Source organism: Nymphaea colorata, chromosome 12, assembly GCF_008831285.2.
Source record: "Nymphaea colorata isolate Beijing-Zhang1983 chromosome 12, ASM883128v2, whole genome shotgun sequence".
In the NCBI taxonomy this organism is placed as follows: domain Eukaryota; kingdom Viridiplantae; phylum Streptophyta; class Magnoliopsida; order Nymphaeales; family Nymphaeaceae; genus Nymphaea; species Nymphaea colorata.
In genome coordinates this window covers 13,262,414-13,281,223 of record NC_045149.1, presented here as the reverse complement: position 1 = coordinate 13,281,223, position 18,810 = coordinate 13,262,414, and the positions used below count along the sequence as shown (strand labels likewise).

Below are 18,810 nucleotides of genomic sequence, written 5' to 3'. Positions count from 1 at the left end.
CGGTAATCCACACAGAGTCGCTTAGAGCCATCGTGTTTCGTTTGGAACAATACAGGAGCCCCGAATGGTGCCTTAGAGGGGCGGATGATCCCTGACTCAAGCATGTCATCAAGCTGGCTTCGTAGCTCCTTCAATTCGGCCGGTCCCATTCTGTAGGGGACCATAGCTGGTGGCTTGGCTCCGGGAACCAAGTCAATCTCGTGATCAACTTCACGCCTGGGAGGTAGGCGCTTGGGCAGCTCGGGAGGCATTACTCCCTCGAACTGCTTGAGGACCAGGGCTAGTCCTGGCGGAATGACTCTCGACTGAGGGCCATATTCTTCTAGACGTACGGCCACGAGGAATGTTTGTTCCCCATGATGCACGCCCTTCTTCAGTTGCATGGCCGACAACATCGGCTGAGACTTGTTTCTGATAGAGTGGCAGTGCACTGTGTGGGATTGATCCACACCCATCAACGTCAATGTGTTGGTTTTTGGCAACATCATTGCATTCTGGCCTCGAAGAAACTCCATCCCCAAAATCACCTTGAAGTCGTCCAGAGGTACTACGGAGAAGTTAGTGACTCTCGTCCAACCTTGAATCTGAACTGTTACACCCTTCGCTTCTCCCAGGATGGGCCTGGCTTCAGAGTTCACCGTTTTAAGGATCCTCTACTATGACACAGGCTTCAATCCCACTCGCTCCGCCTCCTCTTTCGAGACGAAGTTATGTGTAGCCCCGGAGTCTACCATCGCAACAGTAGACGTTCCATCCAGAGTGACATCTAGGTACAACAGCTCCTTGTTCACCAAACTTCTAGACGCTGTGCGGCTTTGTACAACATTGATCGTCTAAGCGGCACCCATTCGTGTTTGCCCTTCCTCGGTCTCGTCTTCGGTGGTCCTTACGGCATTGGCCTGCCCGACTCTCACCTTCTTCGGACAGACGCGCGCTTGGTGCTTGCCTCCGCAGACCCAGCAAGTCACTTCCCTTGGTGGCCCAGTGTAGTCCTTGCGAAAGAAGGTTTTTCTCTCGGTTAGCTTCTGGGACACCGATTCATTTCTGTTGTGGTCTCGCCGGTCATCTCTCTTACCGCCGTGGTCGGACTTCTTCACAGCCTTGAAGGTATCAGTGTAGCTTTTGCGTTGGGTATCTGCCAAGCGCTCGACTGCCACATATGCTTGCTCAAAGGTCTCTGGATTCGATCTCTCCACGTCGGTCTGGGCCCAAGATTGGAGCCCTATGATGAACCAATGAAGTTTATCTTTTTCTGGCATCATAGGCACATCCAACATGACCTTCTGATATGCCCGGATGTAATCCCTCAAGGCGCCAGTTTGCTTTAGGTTTGCAACCAACCTATAAGCATGTCTTTCGACATCGACGGGCATAAAGTACCCCTTCAACTGTTTGCGGAAGTCGTCTAAGGTAGTAATCGTGCAATCACCATTCTCAATGTCTAGCATTTTCCGCCTCCACCAAGCCACAGCATCCCCCTCTAACAACATTGCTGCGGTCTTGATCTTCAGATCTTCTTCTACGACGTTCTGTAGGTCCAGGTAGTAGTCCACTTGGAACAGAAAGTTGTCGATCACCCTCGCATCCCGGCTACCACTGTACTTCGCCGGACGTTGAACGTCGACCCTACTGGTCCTCTCTTGGCTAGTACTAACTGAGTTCGTGCGTAGCAATCTTTGATTTGAAGCCCGACGTCCAGCAACTTCGTCCTGTAGGATCTTCACCAAGTCGGAGAGCGATCGGTTCATGGCCACTGACTCGACCATCTGTTCTCGCATCAACTTCATCTCCTCCTTGAATCCCTCAAAGGTCTCGACAGCAAAGCCGAGGGCTTCCTCATGGGTGGCCACATCTGCGACCAACCTATTCACCGTCTCTTCCAGGTTTCCCTGGTCATGGGCCGGGCTCGCCTCCTCTGGACGGGCCAGCTCCTTTCCTTTGGCACATCGCAGATTGTATTGTGATACCATGACGTTCTCCTCAACAGCAGCAAGTCGGCGTGACGATCTACACCGACTCTCCAATCGCTTCCCCAGATTGAACAGAGTCTGGGCTCTGATACCAGTTGTCACGGGCCGACTCCTTCGGACCGCGCGGCGCGGCAAACACTCGCCAGTAAGCCGCAAGCCTTCGCCTCGTTCAAGTGGGCGCAGATCACTTGAACGCTTTCTCAAAAACAAAGAACACAAATTGCACAAAGAGTGTGGAAAGAAAACTCGCAATATATTCACTTGAAGAAGATGAGTACATCACGAGGGAAGCAAGTAAGCTTTTAACTTTACTTACATAGGATGGCCGAAACCACTTACAGAATTCCCGATGCCGACCATCCAAAACAAGGAATCTCAATATTACACTTGGGGCCGTTTTGGGAGGGTACTCTGACACAGGTGAACAAACTAGCTTACACCAAGACTCAACATAAGCAAAGCAAATACAGCAAAAGCAAAGGATTGTACAGACTCTAGACGCAGGGGAACAAACCTAAACTAAAGTGTTATTTCTTCCTAGTTTTGGTCCAACATACGGCATTACGTTACCCAGGGAACAAAATTTCTTATTAACCGGCAAAAGTTACAAACCATATTCACCTTTATAAGCCATATGGTGATCCTCAAAGAAGAATTTGAGAAAAACATATCCTTTCATATTTTTGCAATAGTTCACAAGATTGTCAAACTTTCAGTTTAACAGAAAAATGAAAAAACAAATGCTTTTTTTTTTCTGAATCTCATTCTTAGAAAATCCAGGCAAAATAAACTGCATGACAACATTAGGATGGGAGAAGTATATTAAAAATATAAAAAAACAATAAATATCATAAATTTTTAACATTGCATTGGTCTTTGAAAAAATGTGATGTTCATAAGACATTGTTAGTGAATAGGTAAAAAATTCCTATCTACCTATGGGAACTGATAGATTCAGATCCATTTAGGCTTTGGATTTAGCGTATTTGTTTATTAATATTATATTGGGTTTGGATCTTTTTAGTTTTAGACCTGAGATGCAATTTGGATCTAGGGGCCAGACTTCTTAAAAAGGCCTCTTTTGTTTTGTTTAGAATTGTTGATGGAAAAACCCTAATTCCCTTTTGCTATTAAATTTCCTTTCTTTTTCCGTGTTTTCCCTTCTTTTCTAGTATTCTGGTGCTTTTGCACAGGTATTAGAGTGAGGAACTGCAAATCACAGCCTCAAATTGGTATTAGAGCCCAAGTTTCTCATCGATCTTTGTGACGACGAAGTCCTGAAGAACGATCCTGCTATAGAAAAAAATCAGAAGAAAAGAGATCAAAAAATTCAGAAAAAAAAGCTTGAAGATCTTGAGTATTGCTTTGTCGAATCTATGGAAAAAACACACAACGAACATACATGCACAAAAGAAAGGGTGGTTCAAATGAAAAAAATAGAGCCAAGAAAACCTAAGTCGGAAGAATCGAACCCTAGTAGTGCTAACTAAGAGATTGGACAACATCGATGTCCGGTTCGATGCATCAAAGAGCAAGGAAAAACAACCGAATGGCGTTGAGCAGCCAAGGGGAGGAGTTGAATGTCCCTGTCGTACTAAGAGAACCCAAACATCGTCAGCCTATAGTTCACCCGAAAACATTATCTGCCGTTTAGTGGTGGTGAGATTTCACACGACCACCACTGGATGGCCAACCATCTACTAGCGGTGCCAATGGCCATTGACTGCTTGTCGAGAATCCTCAAGGTACAGTAGACGCCCTCCTTTTTCATTCCCGATAGCTGGTTTCACCTCTACTGTAGTCACCGAAGGCCATCGCTCTCAACCACCGCTACCTCCGTCCAACGGCCGTCGACCACCACCACCTCTTCCCACCTTCAATAGTGTTCCCTGGCAGTGCTCTCCAACGTCAGGAACGTCCGCCGAAACCCCACCACCAATCGTTTTTGGGGCATGGATGGCCATTGCTGCCACCCAGGCCGCCATAATTACAGACAGTCATTGCTGGGAGGAAACAGACATTGCGGGCAACCACAACCCTTCGACAACCTGCTGGTGGCTCCCGGTGGGCCGCTAGTAAAGATGCTTTCAATTGTTTTACAATAAAGACAGTAGTCACGCCATGAAAGTGGAAGAGTCCCTAAAATGTAAATAGGAGTCTTGTCAGTCAAAGTCTGATGATTTTCACCCTTCTAGGTCGAGTTCTTCAATTCGAAGAACAAGCTCCTCAAAGTTGGAAGACTCTACCTCAGAGGTCTAGCCTCAACATGAGACCTCTAATAAGGAAAAGGGCCCTACTTTGAATACTCGGCCAAATCTCGTATTTGACACTTTTTCTATTGTTTTAAAAAATCAAGAGCTGGATCATATCCAGTCACAATGTCCCAGTGTTGTCAAACAAAGTAACATGGCCGAACCTAAAGACGAAATTGTTAGTCTGAACATGAGGATGCCCAAAGTGAGTCGAAACTGACTCAAACACTAATGAGGAGCTTGTTATATATGATGGTGACACCATTTATAACCTCTTATCTGTGTCACATCTTACCAACCTCGCAGTGCTCGTCAAACCATAAGTGGCTAAGAAACGGTCTTTTTAGGACAAAGTGTCACTGTGAAGGGCATGTCTATAGTGTCATAGTAGACAGTGGGTTGTGTGAGAACATGGTTTCTCAAAATATTGTTAATAAGTTACACCTACAAACTAAGAAACTACCCCATCCTTATAAGATGTCGTGGTTTAAGAAGGGAGATGAAGTCCCTATCATCCATTGGGGCTTAGTGAAAATTTCCATGGAGACTACAAGGATGAGATTTGGTGTGTGACCGCTAGTCATATTTTATTAGGGCGTCTGTGGAAGTATGGCCGTACAACTATTCATAATAGCCACAAGAACTTATACCTTCAAATTTAAGGGTAAAAAGATTGTTTTGGTACATAGTAGGGAGTCTAGTTCTATTAGAGGGAAGAACCTTGATAAGGTATCGAACATTGTCAGTTTGATTTATAGGGATTGTCATGGTTTATTGGCCGATTTATTGTCCTATTGTGATTCAAATAAAACACCAGATTTACAGCGAGCTCAAGCCAAACATATACTCGGTCGAACCTTGTTGGCAAAGGTTCCATTGCAGCATGCACATGCAAGGCATGCACTTCTAGTAGTGGATCTTACTCCTACCTCAGCAAGCCGAGGACATTGTGCACCTACGTCTTCATTTTCATGATGATCAATCGGAGCTAGTAGATTCACGATCTTACAGGTCTCTTATTGGCAAGCTTCTGTATGTCACTGTGACTAGACCAGATATTAGCTTTGTTGTTGGAAAACTAAGTCAGTTTATGGAAAAACCTAGAAAAGTCCATTGGGATGTTGCATTGATGGTTTTGAAATATCTAAAGTCATCTCCGGGCAGGGGCCTTTTTTTCAAGAAAGGTAAATCTTTAGAAATTGTTGCTTACAGTGATGCTGACTATGCAGGGTCTATTGATGATAGAAAATCCACCACAGGCTTCTGTATCTTTGTTGGGAGCAACCTAATATCATGGAGAAGCAAGAAACAGAATGTAGTTTCGAGATCAACTGCAGAATCTGAATATAGAGCAATGACTCAAACAGCTACTGAGATGACTTGGGTTAAGTCTATGCTAACAAATATGAGTATTGAAGTTCCTCTTCCTATGAGAATGTACTGTGATAACAAGGCTGCCACTTACATGGCAAATAATCCAGTATTTCATGAGAGAACAAAGCACATAGAGGTCGATTGTCATTATATTCGGGATCTTATACAAGGAGGTGTTGTGTCTACAGTTCATGTAGCTTCTGAAAATCAGGCGGCAGATATGTTTACTAAGGCTCTTCCTATTGGTGATTTCTCTAGATGTTGTCAATCTATGCTCCAGCTTGAGGGGGAGTGTTGAAATTAGGAAGTTTATATTTAAGTGTGGTAGTTTTATGATTATTTAAAAGTTAGAGTCTTCTTGAGTCATTTATATCTTTTTGTGTCTCTCTTGTGTAAAGACACTAGCCGACCCCTATTCTCTCTTTAAATAAGAGATTAGGGTTAGCAATGAAAGTACGTTTTGTTTGTTCTCACTCTCTCTCTCTCCCTCTCGTTCTCTTCTCTTGTGTTCCCTCTCTTTTCTCCATCTTTTGCAACATTATTTTCAGTTTAGATCTTTTTAGTTTTGGATCCAAGATCCAATTCGGCCTAGGGGCTAGACCTCTTAAAAAGGTCTATTTTGTTTGGTTTAGGGCTAACAGTTGATGGAAAACACCCTACTTCTTTTGTGCTATTGAATTTCCCTTCTTTTTCCGTGTTTTCCCATATGTTCTTGCTTTATGGTACTTTTCCCGTGGGGCTTAGAGTGAGGAACTCTAACCACTGTGTCAGGAATCCACAAGATTATCCCTTTTTTTGGCTGCAATTTTGAATTGGAGCAACTTGTAACTTTGTCTTCTACCCTATGTTGTACGGACACTAACACGGGCATCAGTATTGGACACTTCATGGGAGTACTTGATATGGCAAAGAATGAAGAACGAACACTTGGTCCTTGTAAACACAAAGACACAGTAGTTACTCTTTCTTATGATCACATTAAAAAACATACATACATACCTACACAAACACATCAGACACACACACACATAAATATATAAATATGAGGGAGGAGGTTAAACAAAAGAGCGCGTGTTTCACCTCTTCCTTCTCCCACTTGTTACAAAAAAGGAGTTCAAAGACAGGAAACAGATTCATAAGCACCCTCTCTTGTTCTATAATCAGGCGGCAAATGGATTGCATCCTTTTCCAAAAAAATTAAAAGAAAAAGGGCAGACCTACTAAGAAAGTCAATATCAGTGGCTAGAAGTGTTGGACATGGACATTTCATGCTTATCAAAGTTCCACATAGCATAGCTTCTATCTCATTTTGTAGTAAGCATATATTCTTCCTAGTTTGGATGCTAGCATCGCCACCGATTGAGTCAGGTATCAAGTTCTAGAAGGAGGCCATCATTTCAAAACAAAAATTTGATGCATAAAACTACATTAGAGAAACCAGAAGACTGCATTTTTTGTGAAGGAAGAAAAGGTACCTTATACCAAACTCCTTCAAGACCTGTTTTCCAGACAGCAGTCACCACATCCCTTCGAGAGCCTATAACACCAAGATATCCTCCCAATCCGACAGACGTTCTCAATCCAAATGCTGCATCTCTTTCAGATAATCTACGCTTTCTTGGCCACAAGCCTTGTGAACCAGAGCTATTATAATGATCATGAGAAGCAGAAATATCAATTGGATTACCAAGGGCATTGGGTATGTTTAGAGCTTGATTCAGAAGACTTGAGTCATCTAAATCTGACCAGGGTCCACCAAACATGTTCCTTTTGTGCCACTCTTCCGAAGGAGGATGGAGTTCAAGTTCACGGAGTAACAAGCCAGCAGCATCTGCACCTCTTGGTCGTGGCATATTCTGTATGGAAGGGTAACACAATAGCTAGTAAGGAGTTAACAAGCATCTGGAAAACAAGAGATAAGCTTGCAACTTCAATTCTCAGGTTGCAAAGGGGAATGACTCGGAACATAATGCCAACTTGTCGTGACATCTAGCCAGTACACAATTAGCTTGATGATAATTTTTAATGGCTTCTAAAATAGATTGCTAGCTCATATAAATAATTTAGTACAGCGTATCTACTTCTTTTATAGTAGAGGATTAGCTTTTCATTCTGTACTTTTTTATTGAAATTTCAACCGTCTTCTGTAACAACCTTAAAAAATTTCATTGGAAAAGTGAACACTAGTTTCAAGAATACAAAGTGAGTGAAGGAAGAAAAGAGCTGAAGCTAAAAGTTGAAAGTTGAAGTGCAAATATATTTGATCCTAAATAAAAGGAAATGAAAACAAAATAAAATCTCCAAATCTCAGGAAACTCATTTTCACAATGTGCATTAAACATATTCAAAGAAAATAGTAAAACCTAGTATGCAGCCTGATTTGGCAACAATAGCAGCTGCTGATAGATGGGAAATATCTAGCCCTTAAAACATAAATTTATGATGTCAAGACTTCAGTGAAGTGTGATAAATCACATTTATTGGCTTAACATTACCATGAGCCAAATACAGTTTTCATTCAAACATCTGAAACCATTTACTTCATGACATGTCCAAGTCGATCTCCAAGCCAGATAAGATGAGCATGCAGGCTTGAAATGGTTTTCAAAAGCTGAGGAACCTAAACTGATGGGCAACTACTGTGAGTTTTACCTGCATATGAGGCCCAAGAGATGCTTCTACAACCTCTGGTAAGACAGTATAATTTCCATCAATGTAATGCAGAGAAACCTGAATATTGCTTGTCCCCACTTGGGACGCCGGCAAAGGATGTTGAAGACCGGCTGTTCGCTTACAAAGATCCACCAGGATGAGGAAAAGGACCTTTACCTGCAGAGCAAGCATAATAAATTTAGCTACATTAAAGAAGGAAAATTTAATGAGATATTAGTCAATGCTGTCATGAATAAAGAGGAGATTTTTAAAAATTACTCAAGTTATTAGGTTATTGAGTAGTTGTACAATCATTTAAGGCATGCAACAGTCAACATGACATGAGAAAGATTAAACGGGAAAAAATTAGGCAGAATTTGGACATAAAATGCCTACAATAAGGCAAAAACCCATAGTTAGATAATATCTGGATTCAAAATTACCATGATATTTGCTTAGGACAGCTACGAGCCAATCACAGACCGAGATTACTCTCCGTGGTTCAGCTAAGTTTTCATATGAAGTGATTATTATGGTTTGATTGTTGTGATTGTCATGAGAGTTTTCTTGGAATTGCCGTTGGATAGTGATTTGAATCACTGTCACAAAAAACAGCGTTTTTTCGAAAAAAAAAAACAGCGTTTTATACGCGTCTTTCATGATTTTTTTGAAGGCGCGAGGTTAGTTTTAAAAAATGGCACAACGTGTAATATTTATAAAAAGGTTGGTTTTTTTAAAAGTTGATCGCGCCCTTTAATGGCAAAAATGTATTTTTAGATAGGAAAAGAGGGCTTAGGTTAAAAACTTAAAATCGATCCTCCCATTCGTCTCCTTCTCGTTCTCATTCGGCTGAAGAGGGCATTCGACTGAAGAGGGGACGCCGGACGGAAGAGCGGTGAGAGGTTCTCATTCGGTGGATTTTTTTTTTTTTATTCTATGTTCGTTTTTTTAATTCGTGTACATGGACTAGTTTCCCCTGCATTTTCCTTGTTGCCAATAATTTCATCAGGATCCTTGTTACTTTAACACTAATATGCCTAGTATTTATAAAGCTGGAAAAAATCCATCGATCTCTAGAAGTGCTTCTGTTCCCTCGAAGAAGTAGTTGATATTGTGCCACTGCGAGGTCGATTCAGTGTTCTGTTTCAGTTTCGCTGTTTTAATCGTCACTTGATTGACGTTTTTAACGAAGGCTTCTAGTATAGGAATAGGATTGTTCTTTTTCTTTTTGGAATTTCCTTTTTTTATAAAATGCTGTTTCTAGTAGTGGGATCGTGATTTGCTGACTTATTTGCTGAAATGGCTACTAAAGTGCGTTTTTTAGTGTTTGGATGATGGTTACTGATATTTGAGATCTGTTTGATATTTTTTGGGAAAGAGCATGGCAGTGACGTTCATCTGCACGGGAATGGGAGAGCTTATCTGTTTCATTTAGATTGACATACAATAGAACTTGAATCTGTTTTGCTAAAGCTCATAGCTTTTGAATTTTCAATGTTTTTTTTTAATTTCTTATTTACTTTATTTTTACATAATTATCAGGATTATTTATTTATTTTTTTAAAATTTACCGTCTTTTTCCTGTTTTATTCCCGAGATATACAACTTTGTCGTATTATACCCATCTTTTTCCTCGTCGTATAATACCCGTACACGTTTTTTGTGACAATGGCTGGCCAAGAGTATTGATTGAGTGTGTGACCTTCTTATGAAGGCGGTTTGAGTTCTGGTTGCACTCGTGAAGTGAACTAGTCTTGTGTGCTAGCCAATCCTATTGTGAATGCGTTTTAATAATGATAAATTAAGAAAGAATAATTGATTAGAGGCCAGTGGGTTATGGCAACACATTTGGGATACATCCCACTCTCGCCATTGCTCCCGTCTGCTTGGAGCGCAGGAGGTGCAAGGCCTCAGGATATCATTGTGTGATGTGCTAGGAGCGTTGGGCTCCCGTCTTCCCAACCTAGGTGTCCTAAGGAAGGCTAAGCAATTCCCCTTAGAATTCACACATTCTTGGTGGATTGCTCTATCACTGCAGTGTCTACAGATCTGTATTATTTCGGGCCACCACAGGAGTTGTCTCTCGACTGTAGGTCGCCCATAGTCTGCACATGCCTGTATTTTGCATTCACATGAGCTGTCATTTAATTTGAATGAACGTGAATTAATCGTATGTGAATGAAATGAATGCAAATAAATCGAATGTGAATGAAGTGAATGTGACTCATAAGTGTGTTGAATGTGGCTATTGAGTCTCTCCTACATATTGTGGAACATGTGAGGAACCACCATGACAAATTATGTGACCGCACAAATGCATCGTGATATAGTCATTATGTTTCCTTTGTTTGTTGAACTCTAGATTTGAGCCCTTACCTTAAGAGGGTTAGAGATTCATCTGATTTTTCGTCATAATACGAAAGCTCAGCCTTTTGTTGTTTATCCTTTCAGGTTTCGGTGAGCTCGGGGCAATAGGTTGATCAGATGACTCAACTCACATCCTACTAGGGATATTTTGGGTGTATAGTCATGCCGACATGTCATGTTTTGTTTTATTGATGTCTTTTTTTTCTTTAGACAGCGATATTTTATTTTGGAGGCAATTTTGTTAGAGGTGTCATTGATAAATGTTAAGTCTGATTTTGATACAAAAGTGAATTATTTACTGCACTTGTTATTTGAATTATATAGCTCCATTTTGATTGTTGTGTCATTGCACCTCAATGTGTTATCTTGAAAGAAAAAAAAAAACTTCGGGGGTCAAAATTCGGGGTGTGACAATATCAGCCTACTGTGATTTGAAGAAAGAAAATAAGGGGAAATAGTTGCCACAACCTTGGAGGCAACTGAAATTTATGAGCTCCCTTAAAGTGAAAGGAAAACTACATTAGTAAAAAAGGGACCGACGAGTTCGCAATCTAGCAGAAAATAAAACTGTTCAGCAAATTATAGCAGGCCATCTAGAGGCTCACTTGCAGACCCATGTAACATGAACACTTCTAAAAGGAAGTACTTGTGTCGATGTGACCCGACATAGGTGAGAGTATGGTATAGGGCTTTGACACAGCAGTTTCAATTTTTGTACGCTTTTGGTCTATTTTAGTATTTGTTTGGTATATTTTAGTATCTTTTTCTTCACTAATACACATTTTTATGAGTATAAACAATGAATTTATGTGTTTATTTGCTTAAAATATTGTTAGTATATATGTATACTGATGCATTGATTAGAGTTCCTCACTCTAATTCCCACGAAAAAAGTACTAGAAAGCAACGAATGAAGTTCCTTTTAACAAGGCTGATCCCTAGATCCGAACTGGATCTCAGATCCTTTAAGTAGAAGGTCCAAATCCGAGAATACCAAAATAAGCTAAACCTAGATCTAAAACTAAACGAATCTAAACTAGGGTCCAAGATACTGCTAAACTACACTGTGTCGATCTCCCCAAGTTGAAAACTCCAAATTCTGACCAAGATGAGTGTATGAATTGGTGTAATATGAATAGTGATGAGATGACTCTCCCTTGACCCACCTTGAGTACATACATCCAATAGCCTCGACTATTGAGATGAGCCTACAATAGAATCCTTAGCCTTGATCACACTATCTGCTCATGGTGCCGGCTATAGGCCCAATGTCCGTTAGAAAGCACCCTGCATATTTGACATTGCTCAGCATTTGAGAGTCAATGGCATCAAGATAGAGATGTAAATTGGCTACATTGAAGATGGGTGAAATGTTTCAATCCTCGAGAAGCTTTAGGACAGACATTTTTTCTTAAATGTTGTAGGATCTGATAAGGGTCGTACTAAGGAGTCAATTAGCTATAAGTGTGAATAAGGAAATGTTTTGGACGTAAGTATACCTAGAGAACCATGTCACAAAGATGCGGCGTGCAGGTGCAGATGCAGGTGTGCCAGAGCAGCACATCCCAAAAATTTAGGTGCGGTGAGGGTATTTATTATTATTATTATTATTATTATTTTATTTTATTATATATATATATATGTATATATATATAACCAAATTGTCTATAAACAACAAAATTATCAAATAACAAATTCAAAATTGCAAATCATTAATTCAACAAGGAATAGAATCTTTAAGTTTTGAGTTCACAGTTCACACTTCATCATTTAGAGCGAAGTTACACTAATATCTTGATTTTCTTCAATGTTTTCATTGAAATCATCATCAAACTCATCGGAATGAATAGCAGGATCAGCTAAGCCCATCTTAGCAGTATATAAGTTGTGTTCTCCTTGGAAATCAAATTCGTCTAGATTTACATCTTAATATTGAAATGATTCAAAACTGCATTTTATTATGTTAAATATCTTTGACTGTCGTATAGAGTCTTTCTGCAATATTAGGAAGTTGGAGTGTGTGTTTTTTAAAGTTATCTTATTTGGACCATGCAGCTGAAATACTTCACAAAGAAAATTGTTGATGTTCAAGGGAAAAGAGCATCTTACCATATTTTCAACTGCAAACCAAAATAACAAAGTAAATGCTGATCCACTAGATCAGATTGTCAACGTACCTCCTCTGATGTGTAACCTTGACCAACATTACCAAATCCAAATCTTGGAGGCCGTGTTGGTAGTTCATCCAAATTTTTTGCACTGGAAATTGACTGCACAACTCGATTAGATTGGTTTTCTTCCAGCTTGGCTGGTCCTGATGCAGGTCTGGACGACATGTTAATCTCCTCTAATCCTTTACTATTAGATATTGATTGTGATTTCATAGGATTGCTGTCCGTGCTTCTTTGGACAGCCCCAATTAGTCGAGGCAACTGTTTTCGCCTGAAAAACAAACAGAAAAGTAACAGCTGACATAGCCTGTGAAGGAAGTGACAGTCTCCAATAAGCCTCACTGCAGGTGTCCCAGGGAACGTCCCAGTGTTGATGCTGATTGGCATAAACGGAGATGGGCCACTCATGGGATTAGGCATTGATGCAGTCCCATCAGCAGTGCTGTTAATTTTAGCAATAGCACCTTGTACCCATGTTTGCATATGTGCATTGCCAATAGAACTTGCTGTTCCATTTTGACCACCTATGTCATGCAGCACAACATTTCAAGAAACCAAAATTGTTATTTCCTGGCACCAAAAAGCATATGAGCAAAAAATTCATGAACTTCATAATAGTAAGAGAAGTGACAACAATTGAAAGGCAGAGGGATGACATTCTAAGAATCTGGGAGCCCCATACTCTATTGACAAAATATCCTCTAATAATTGATCCACGAAGTGGTATTGAAGTTTCCAACTCATCCCTAACACAAATTCTAGCAGGCATGTTGACCATGATCAACTTCACAAAAGGGTATGCATTCGGAACTGGAGAAATTAATTTTTTATTTTTTACTTTTCCACAGCAAAGGAATGAACTGCCAGAGGAAATTTTCATGACTTAAGAAATTATGTTCCATGAATGAAAGGAAAATTACATCATTTATATTTTATACAGCTTGAAACATGCAAAATCTATAAACTAGAAAAGCAGCATGCTTACTCTGACTGGTCGAGGAGGATGTTGAACCATGATTTGGAGCCGCCATCATCACTCGTGTACTACTAGTACCAGCAGAAGTACCAACAGCATGGCCTAAAGTGCGGCAGAAGCTAGCATATCGACGCAAGCGTGTAATGAAATGAGAAGCCAGATCAAGAACTGCATCTACGTATGCCTGAGGCATATTCAAATGTATTAAAACCAAACAAATATTTTTGGTAGATAATGAAAAACAACTTTATAATAGGAGGAAATACATCAACAAGCAGAAGAAGGTGGAGAATGACAAAGCACAATGAGAAAGGTAGATAGCTCCCTTCTCAGCAAAGGAACCAAAGATATTTGTGTGGACAAGGAAGTTACAAGTGTATGCTTCCATGGAAAGGAGAATATTCAAGATAGAAGAAACTAAAGTTTTGAGTCATCATAGAAGAAAATTTGATATGTAATGAATTAACCAAATTAACTATTGTTTATCCTGATGTATGTCAACTTTGATATCAAACTGGCATACGTATGTTCATGCTAAGAAGGAATCATAGCAGGCTTGAACCAGGTACCAAGGAAAGTATCGTTTAGGACAATGACTTGTCTATGAAAGTGTTATGGAAACCATATCAGAGCCCATACCAGTGGATCCCTGCAGTAGAAGTGGACTGACACTCAGTAAGGAGAAAATGGCCCAAAAGTTCTGAAACATGAGCTCAGGGATAATATTAACTCCATTATACACTCACTTCAAAACCTAAGAATTTGTTTCATGAAAAATATTTTAAAAAAAATGTTGAACCATTGCGTCCTTGTTCAGTGCTTAAAAATTCTACCAAGATATCCCATAACTCAAATGTCTTGTGTAAGGCGACCTATGAAATATTAGAGGGGGACCTAGTCTTGTGTCGAGTTCTATTCATGATGGAGTCCAAAAATGGTTTGCAACAAAGATCCTAAACATCTTACAATTTAGATTCACTGTCCAATATGCTCCTAAAAGCAGCTCAGTGATAAACTCCAATTTATGAAATTGTCATTACTATAAGTTTGTAATATTGCTATCAATGTGTTCACTGATTTTATAAATGCATCCTGAAGCAATAGCTAACCAAGGAGCTTATTAAACACGTAAACTGCATCTGTACAGCATCCAATCCAATTGATGAAGCACCATTATTTCAAGCACCAAAAAAAGGTATTTAATATGAAAAGAAAAACCTGTATGCTGGCAATTAGTGCAGGTTCAACAGTCATAGCTTCAGAATCAAGGCTTGACAAGGTCTCACTTGATGCATGCCATGGCTCTGTTATCAATGACTCTGGATGTACAAGTGCAGACTCAATTCCTTTCCCCAGCATGTCAAGGAGCAGGCGTGCCTGCATATCTAGAACCAAAGCTCTTACCTCTTGCCCAACAGTACCTTCCAGTAACCGGCACTTTATCCTGTCCAAGCTCTATGTGATAACAAAAAGAAAGTAATCAAATTTACTTAACAATTAATGTACCATAAACTTTTATAAAAGAGAAGATGTTAATACGAATGACCAAATTCCACGTTATCATTGAGCAAATAAACAGTTCTCCACTAAATATGCAGATCCAAATAAGTGCCTCATCCACATTTTGAGCATCAAACAACATAATTCTGCATGCTCATTAACTGAAATTATATAATGTAAAAGAACGGTATTGCAGAGAACCTTAATGATGACATGTGATTTTAAAGAATGGTACTGTGATGGAACTAGCCACAATGGAGGTGCTACTAAGCTGGAGCAGACCCAGAATGCGGCAAAGATGTGAAGGTTCTTTTGTATAAGAGATTCAAACATGGGTTAGGTAGGGTTTCTTTCACATAGCTGCATCCATGACTAATCTGCTTTGCAAGAATAGTAAGTTCAAATGAGATCAAGAGTACCAAGAATGTTTTCAAGTGTAATATCTGGTGATTTTCGAAAGAAAAATTAATTTTCTAGTTGTTATCTGGAAATATTGGTAAAAACGGAATTTCACATAGCTATAGGGGTAATTTGGAGCAAATATATGCCTGATGAGACTTAGAATAAGTAATTATGCATGTAAAATTCATATGAATACAATAATAATAGTTATAATGACATAGTTGTCCCCTCCGCTTTTTTCTTGTCCCTAATTTCATAGGAAATTGGAGGTGAGGGTTGAACCCGTGATATGCACCCTTTTCAATTTTAGGAAGAGAGAGAAGGGGCAATTCATCGTCCATTTCACACTCTCATGCTATTTCAAACTACATGAGCCTTAACGAAATAATAAAATACAAAAGCCCATAAGAGACAATGTCCATCATTTGATCAATATGATTGATTGCTTAGAGCAGTTCTCACGAGTTCTCATATTTTCTAGTTCTCACATTCCACAAGGCCCACAATCTATTAGTAACTTTAGAAAACAGCATCTAAATGCCTTACAAAGAGTTTATTATATGTCTGTTTTAAATTGTTGTCGCATTCAGCACTCATAAAGTGTCTAGAACTGACACTCGCATCAATGTCCATGCAGCATAGGCTCTATGTGTTTAATTGTGGCTTCAATAGAACCAGAATGTTCAAATTAAAAATTTTATGCAAGAACCACATTATCGAATTGAAATCTTGACATGAACTTCCAGGGGCAAAACAAAACCCACCGTAAAAGAAATAAACTTTGCCTGCATGACCACAGCACAAATCAGTGTCTCAAATAACAGGAAGAAAATTTAAAAAAATGGATAAGAACATACAGGACCATGTTGTTGTCTGTGCAGCACAGAAGGAAGAGAATGAAAATCAGCATCCAACATAGCAATCACGCCGTTCAATGATACTGAAAATTCCAACTGAACCATCATAAGTTCAAGAAACATAAAACAATGTATTTGCAATTTTGCAGTCATTTATGTTAACCTACAACCTCAAACCTAAATAAGAACTTGAAAAAGACATTATTTGCCAAGATCATGAAGCCAACAAATGACCAACAGGATACTTGACATGAGTCAAAGCTTAGTGTCCAGTTAACATATAAAAAAGACGGAAAAGAGCTCCAAACTACACATGTTCAAATGAACTCATAAATAGACAAGAATGTGGTGATCAACGTCATTGCATTATGGTGTTACCTACAAAGATAATGGAACATTCTCTTATGCAAAAGGATTCACAACGATGACAAATTATTTCTGATTGCATTTTATTTCCCGTCTCAATTAAGAGGAGTCATGAACAGGTTCGAAATCGCGATCGATTCCTTTTTCAAAACCTCCTGCAGTTGCAAAGGCCCTTCCCGCATGTCACAATGACCCACAAAAAAGAAGACTCCTAGAGAAAAATGGAAGGTAGCTAACCAACTTCTAGGAGAGACATATGAAATTGCGTCGATACTTTCATTCCACATATTAAAGGTAACATAGGAGACATCTCTATTTTTCCCCCAAAGGAATCATTAGAATTACTACTGCTTAGCTTTCAATTCACCGTTGACCATCAAATGAAATGTGAATAACCCATCATCCTCTCTTTGAAACAAGGGGCGCTTCCGGTTCTATCCGTGCTTCGAACAATTTTGTCCAGGTCACCATGAGTGGGACTCTGACCAGAACATCATCGACAGCTCCAAGATGCACTTCAGCATGTGAAGGGAGTTCAAATATATTTGGCTGCGCCCAAGAGGTCATGAATCGATTGACAAGCCCAATCCCAATATCTTGATTTCTGGTGGCAATGCATCATAGACCTAGATATACATCGTTCGCTAATATGCGGCCTATTAGCGTTTGGATGAAAATTTTTTCCGTCATCCTCTTTCGAAGACTCATGGAAATACCTCGGGTACTTCCACAATCCATTCTATGTACAACAATATGTTGAACTACTTCAATAAGTCTACGCGTGAGGTATTCTTTCTATGAATTTTAGTGTAGTTACATATTTTTATCTGCAGTCTTTTCCTTTGCCAAGCATGCTTTTATGTGCATTATAAATATGTTTGTGTATTTGTTAAATGTGCGTTTCGCACAAACTTTCATATGAACATTGATATGTTCATGCAATTCTCTTAAATCCAATTTTGCACAATGTAAAGTATGTAAGTTAACTTATATCAGTTGGGGCCACAATTAGATACATAATGTTAAGCAACAGTGCCAGAGATTGTAATTTTCTAATGTTAAAATTTTCAAAAATAAAAGGAAAAACAATTAGAAAAAAAGAAAAAATAAGAAATGAAAAACCAGAAGGACTGCACAAACATAACAAGGTAGCTGGCCCAGTGGCCCTCAATAGCAACATGTATCTATTAACTTAGCTTGCAAGGCCACAGCAGAAACACAAAGAAAACAAGAGAAAAGATAAAATAGAGCAAAAGAGTGAGAAAGAGTTGAGCAATCAGGGCTGCCTGGTGGCTTTCAAGGCCAAACCTAAGGCACAATCAACTGCATACATCAACCTGGAACCTATTTAAATCACCAGCAAACAAAAGACTACTAGACAAAAGGAAGCATAATGCGACACAAGGTTCCAAAAAAACAAAACAATACAATCGTGCAACTAGACAAAAGTAGGCACAAGGAAACATGGTCTCATTTTCAAATCATGTACCATCCTCAGTGCCAACTGCTTTGTCATAAGGTACAACCTTTTGTAGACATCCTTGCAAGGAGGAAAAACTTGTATGACTAAGTAGTTCACCTTCTGCAAAAGATACTCTCATCTTCTAACCAGTCGTTTGCTTCACCAACAAATTGACGGTGTTGCAATATGCTTGTCTCACAAATAACGCTCCTTGTTACATGCTTTCTCTCTTTTTCTGTTTTTTTTTTCTTTTCTGTGGTGACTGCTTGCTATTCTCCCTCTCTCAATCTCATTCCCTCTCCCTCACACTGTACTCTCTTTTCTCCCCCTCGTCTCTTTTCCTCTGCTTTTTCTTTTTTTCTCTTTTTTTTTCTTCTCTTTCCTTTTTACTATGCTTCTGCTGCCATGTCTGTTTTTTCTTTTTTCTCTTTTTTTTTCTTCTCTTTCCTTTTTACTATGCT

General features: G+C 39.5%; 1 protein-coding gene across 1 annotated transcript in view; it reads right to left on the bottom strand.

The window, feature by feature from the left end:
• LOC116265181 (mediator of RNA polymerase II transcription subunit 16) overlaps positions 1 to 18,810 on the bottom strand; it is a 74,636-nt gene that overhangs the window by 11,858 nt on the left and 43,968 nt on the right. The window contains 6 exon segments of the mRNA XM_031645727.2: positions 7,072 to 7,452; positions 8,249 to 8,425; positions 12,793 to 13,310; positions 13,772 to 13,946; positions 14,981 to 15,217; positions 16,522 to 16,604. Of these exon segments, the coding sequence (XP_031501587.1) occupies positions 7,072 to 7,452; positions 8,249 to 8,425; positions 12,793 to 13,310; positions 13,772 to 13,946; positions 14,981 to 15,217; positions 16,522 to 16,604 (1,571 nt within the window).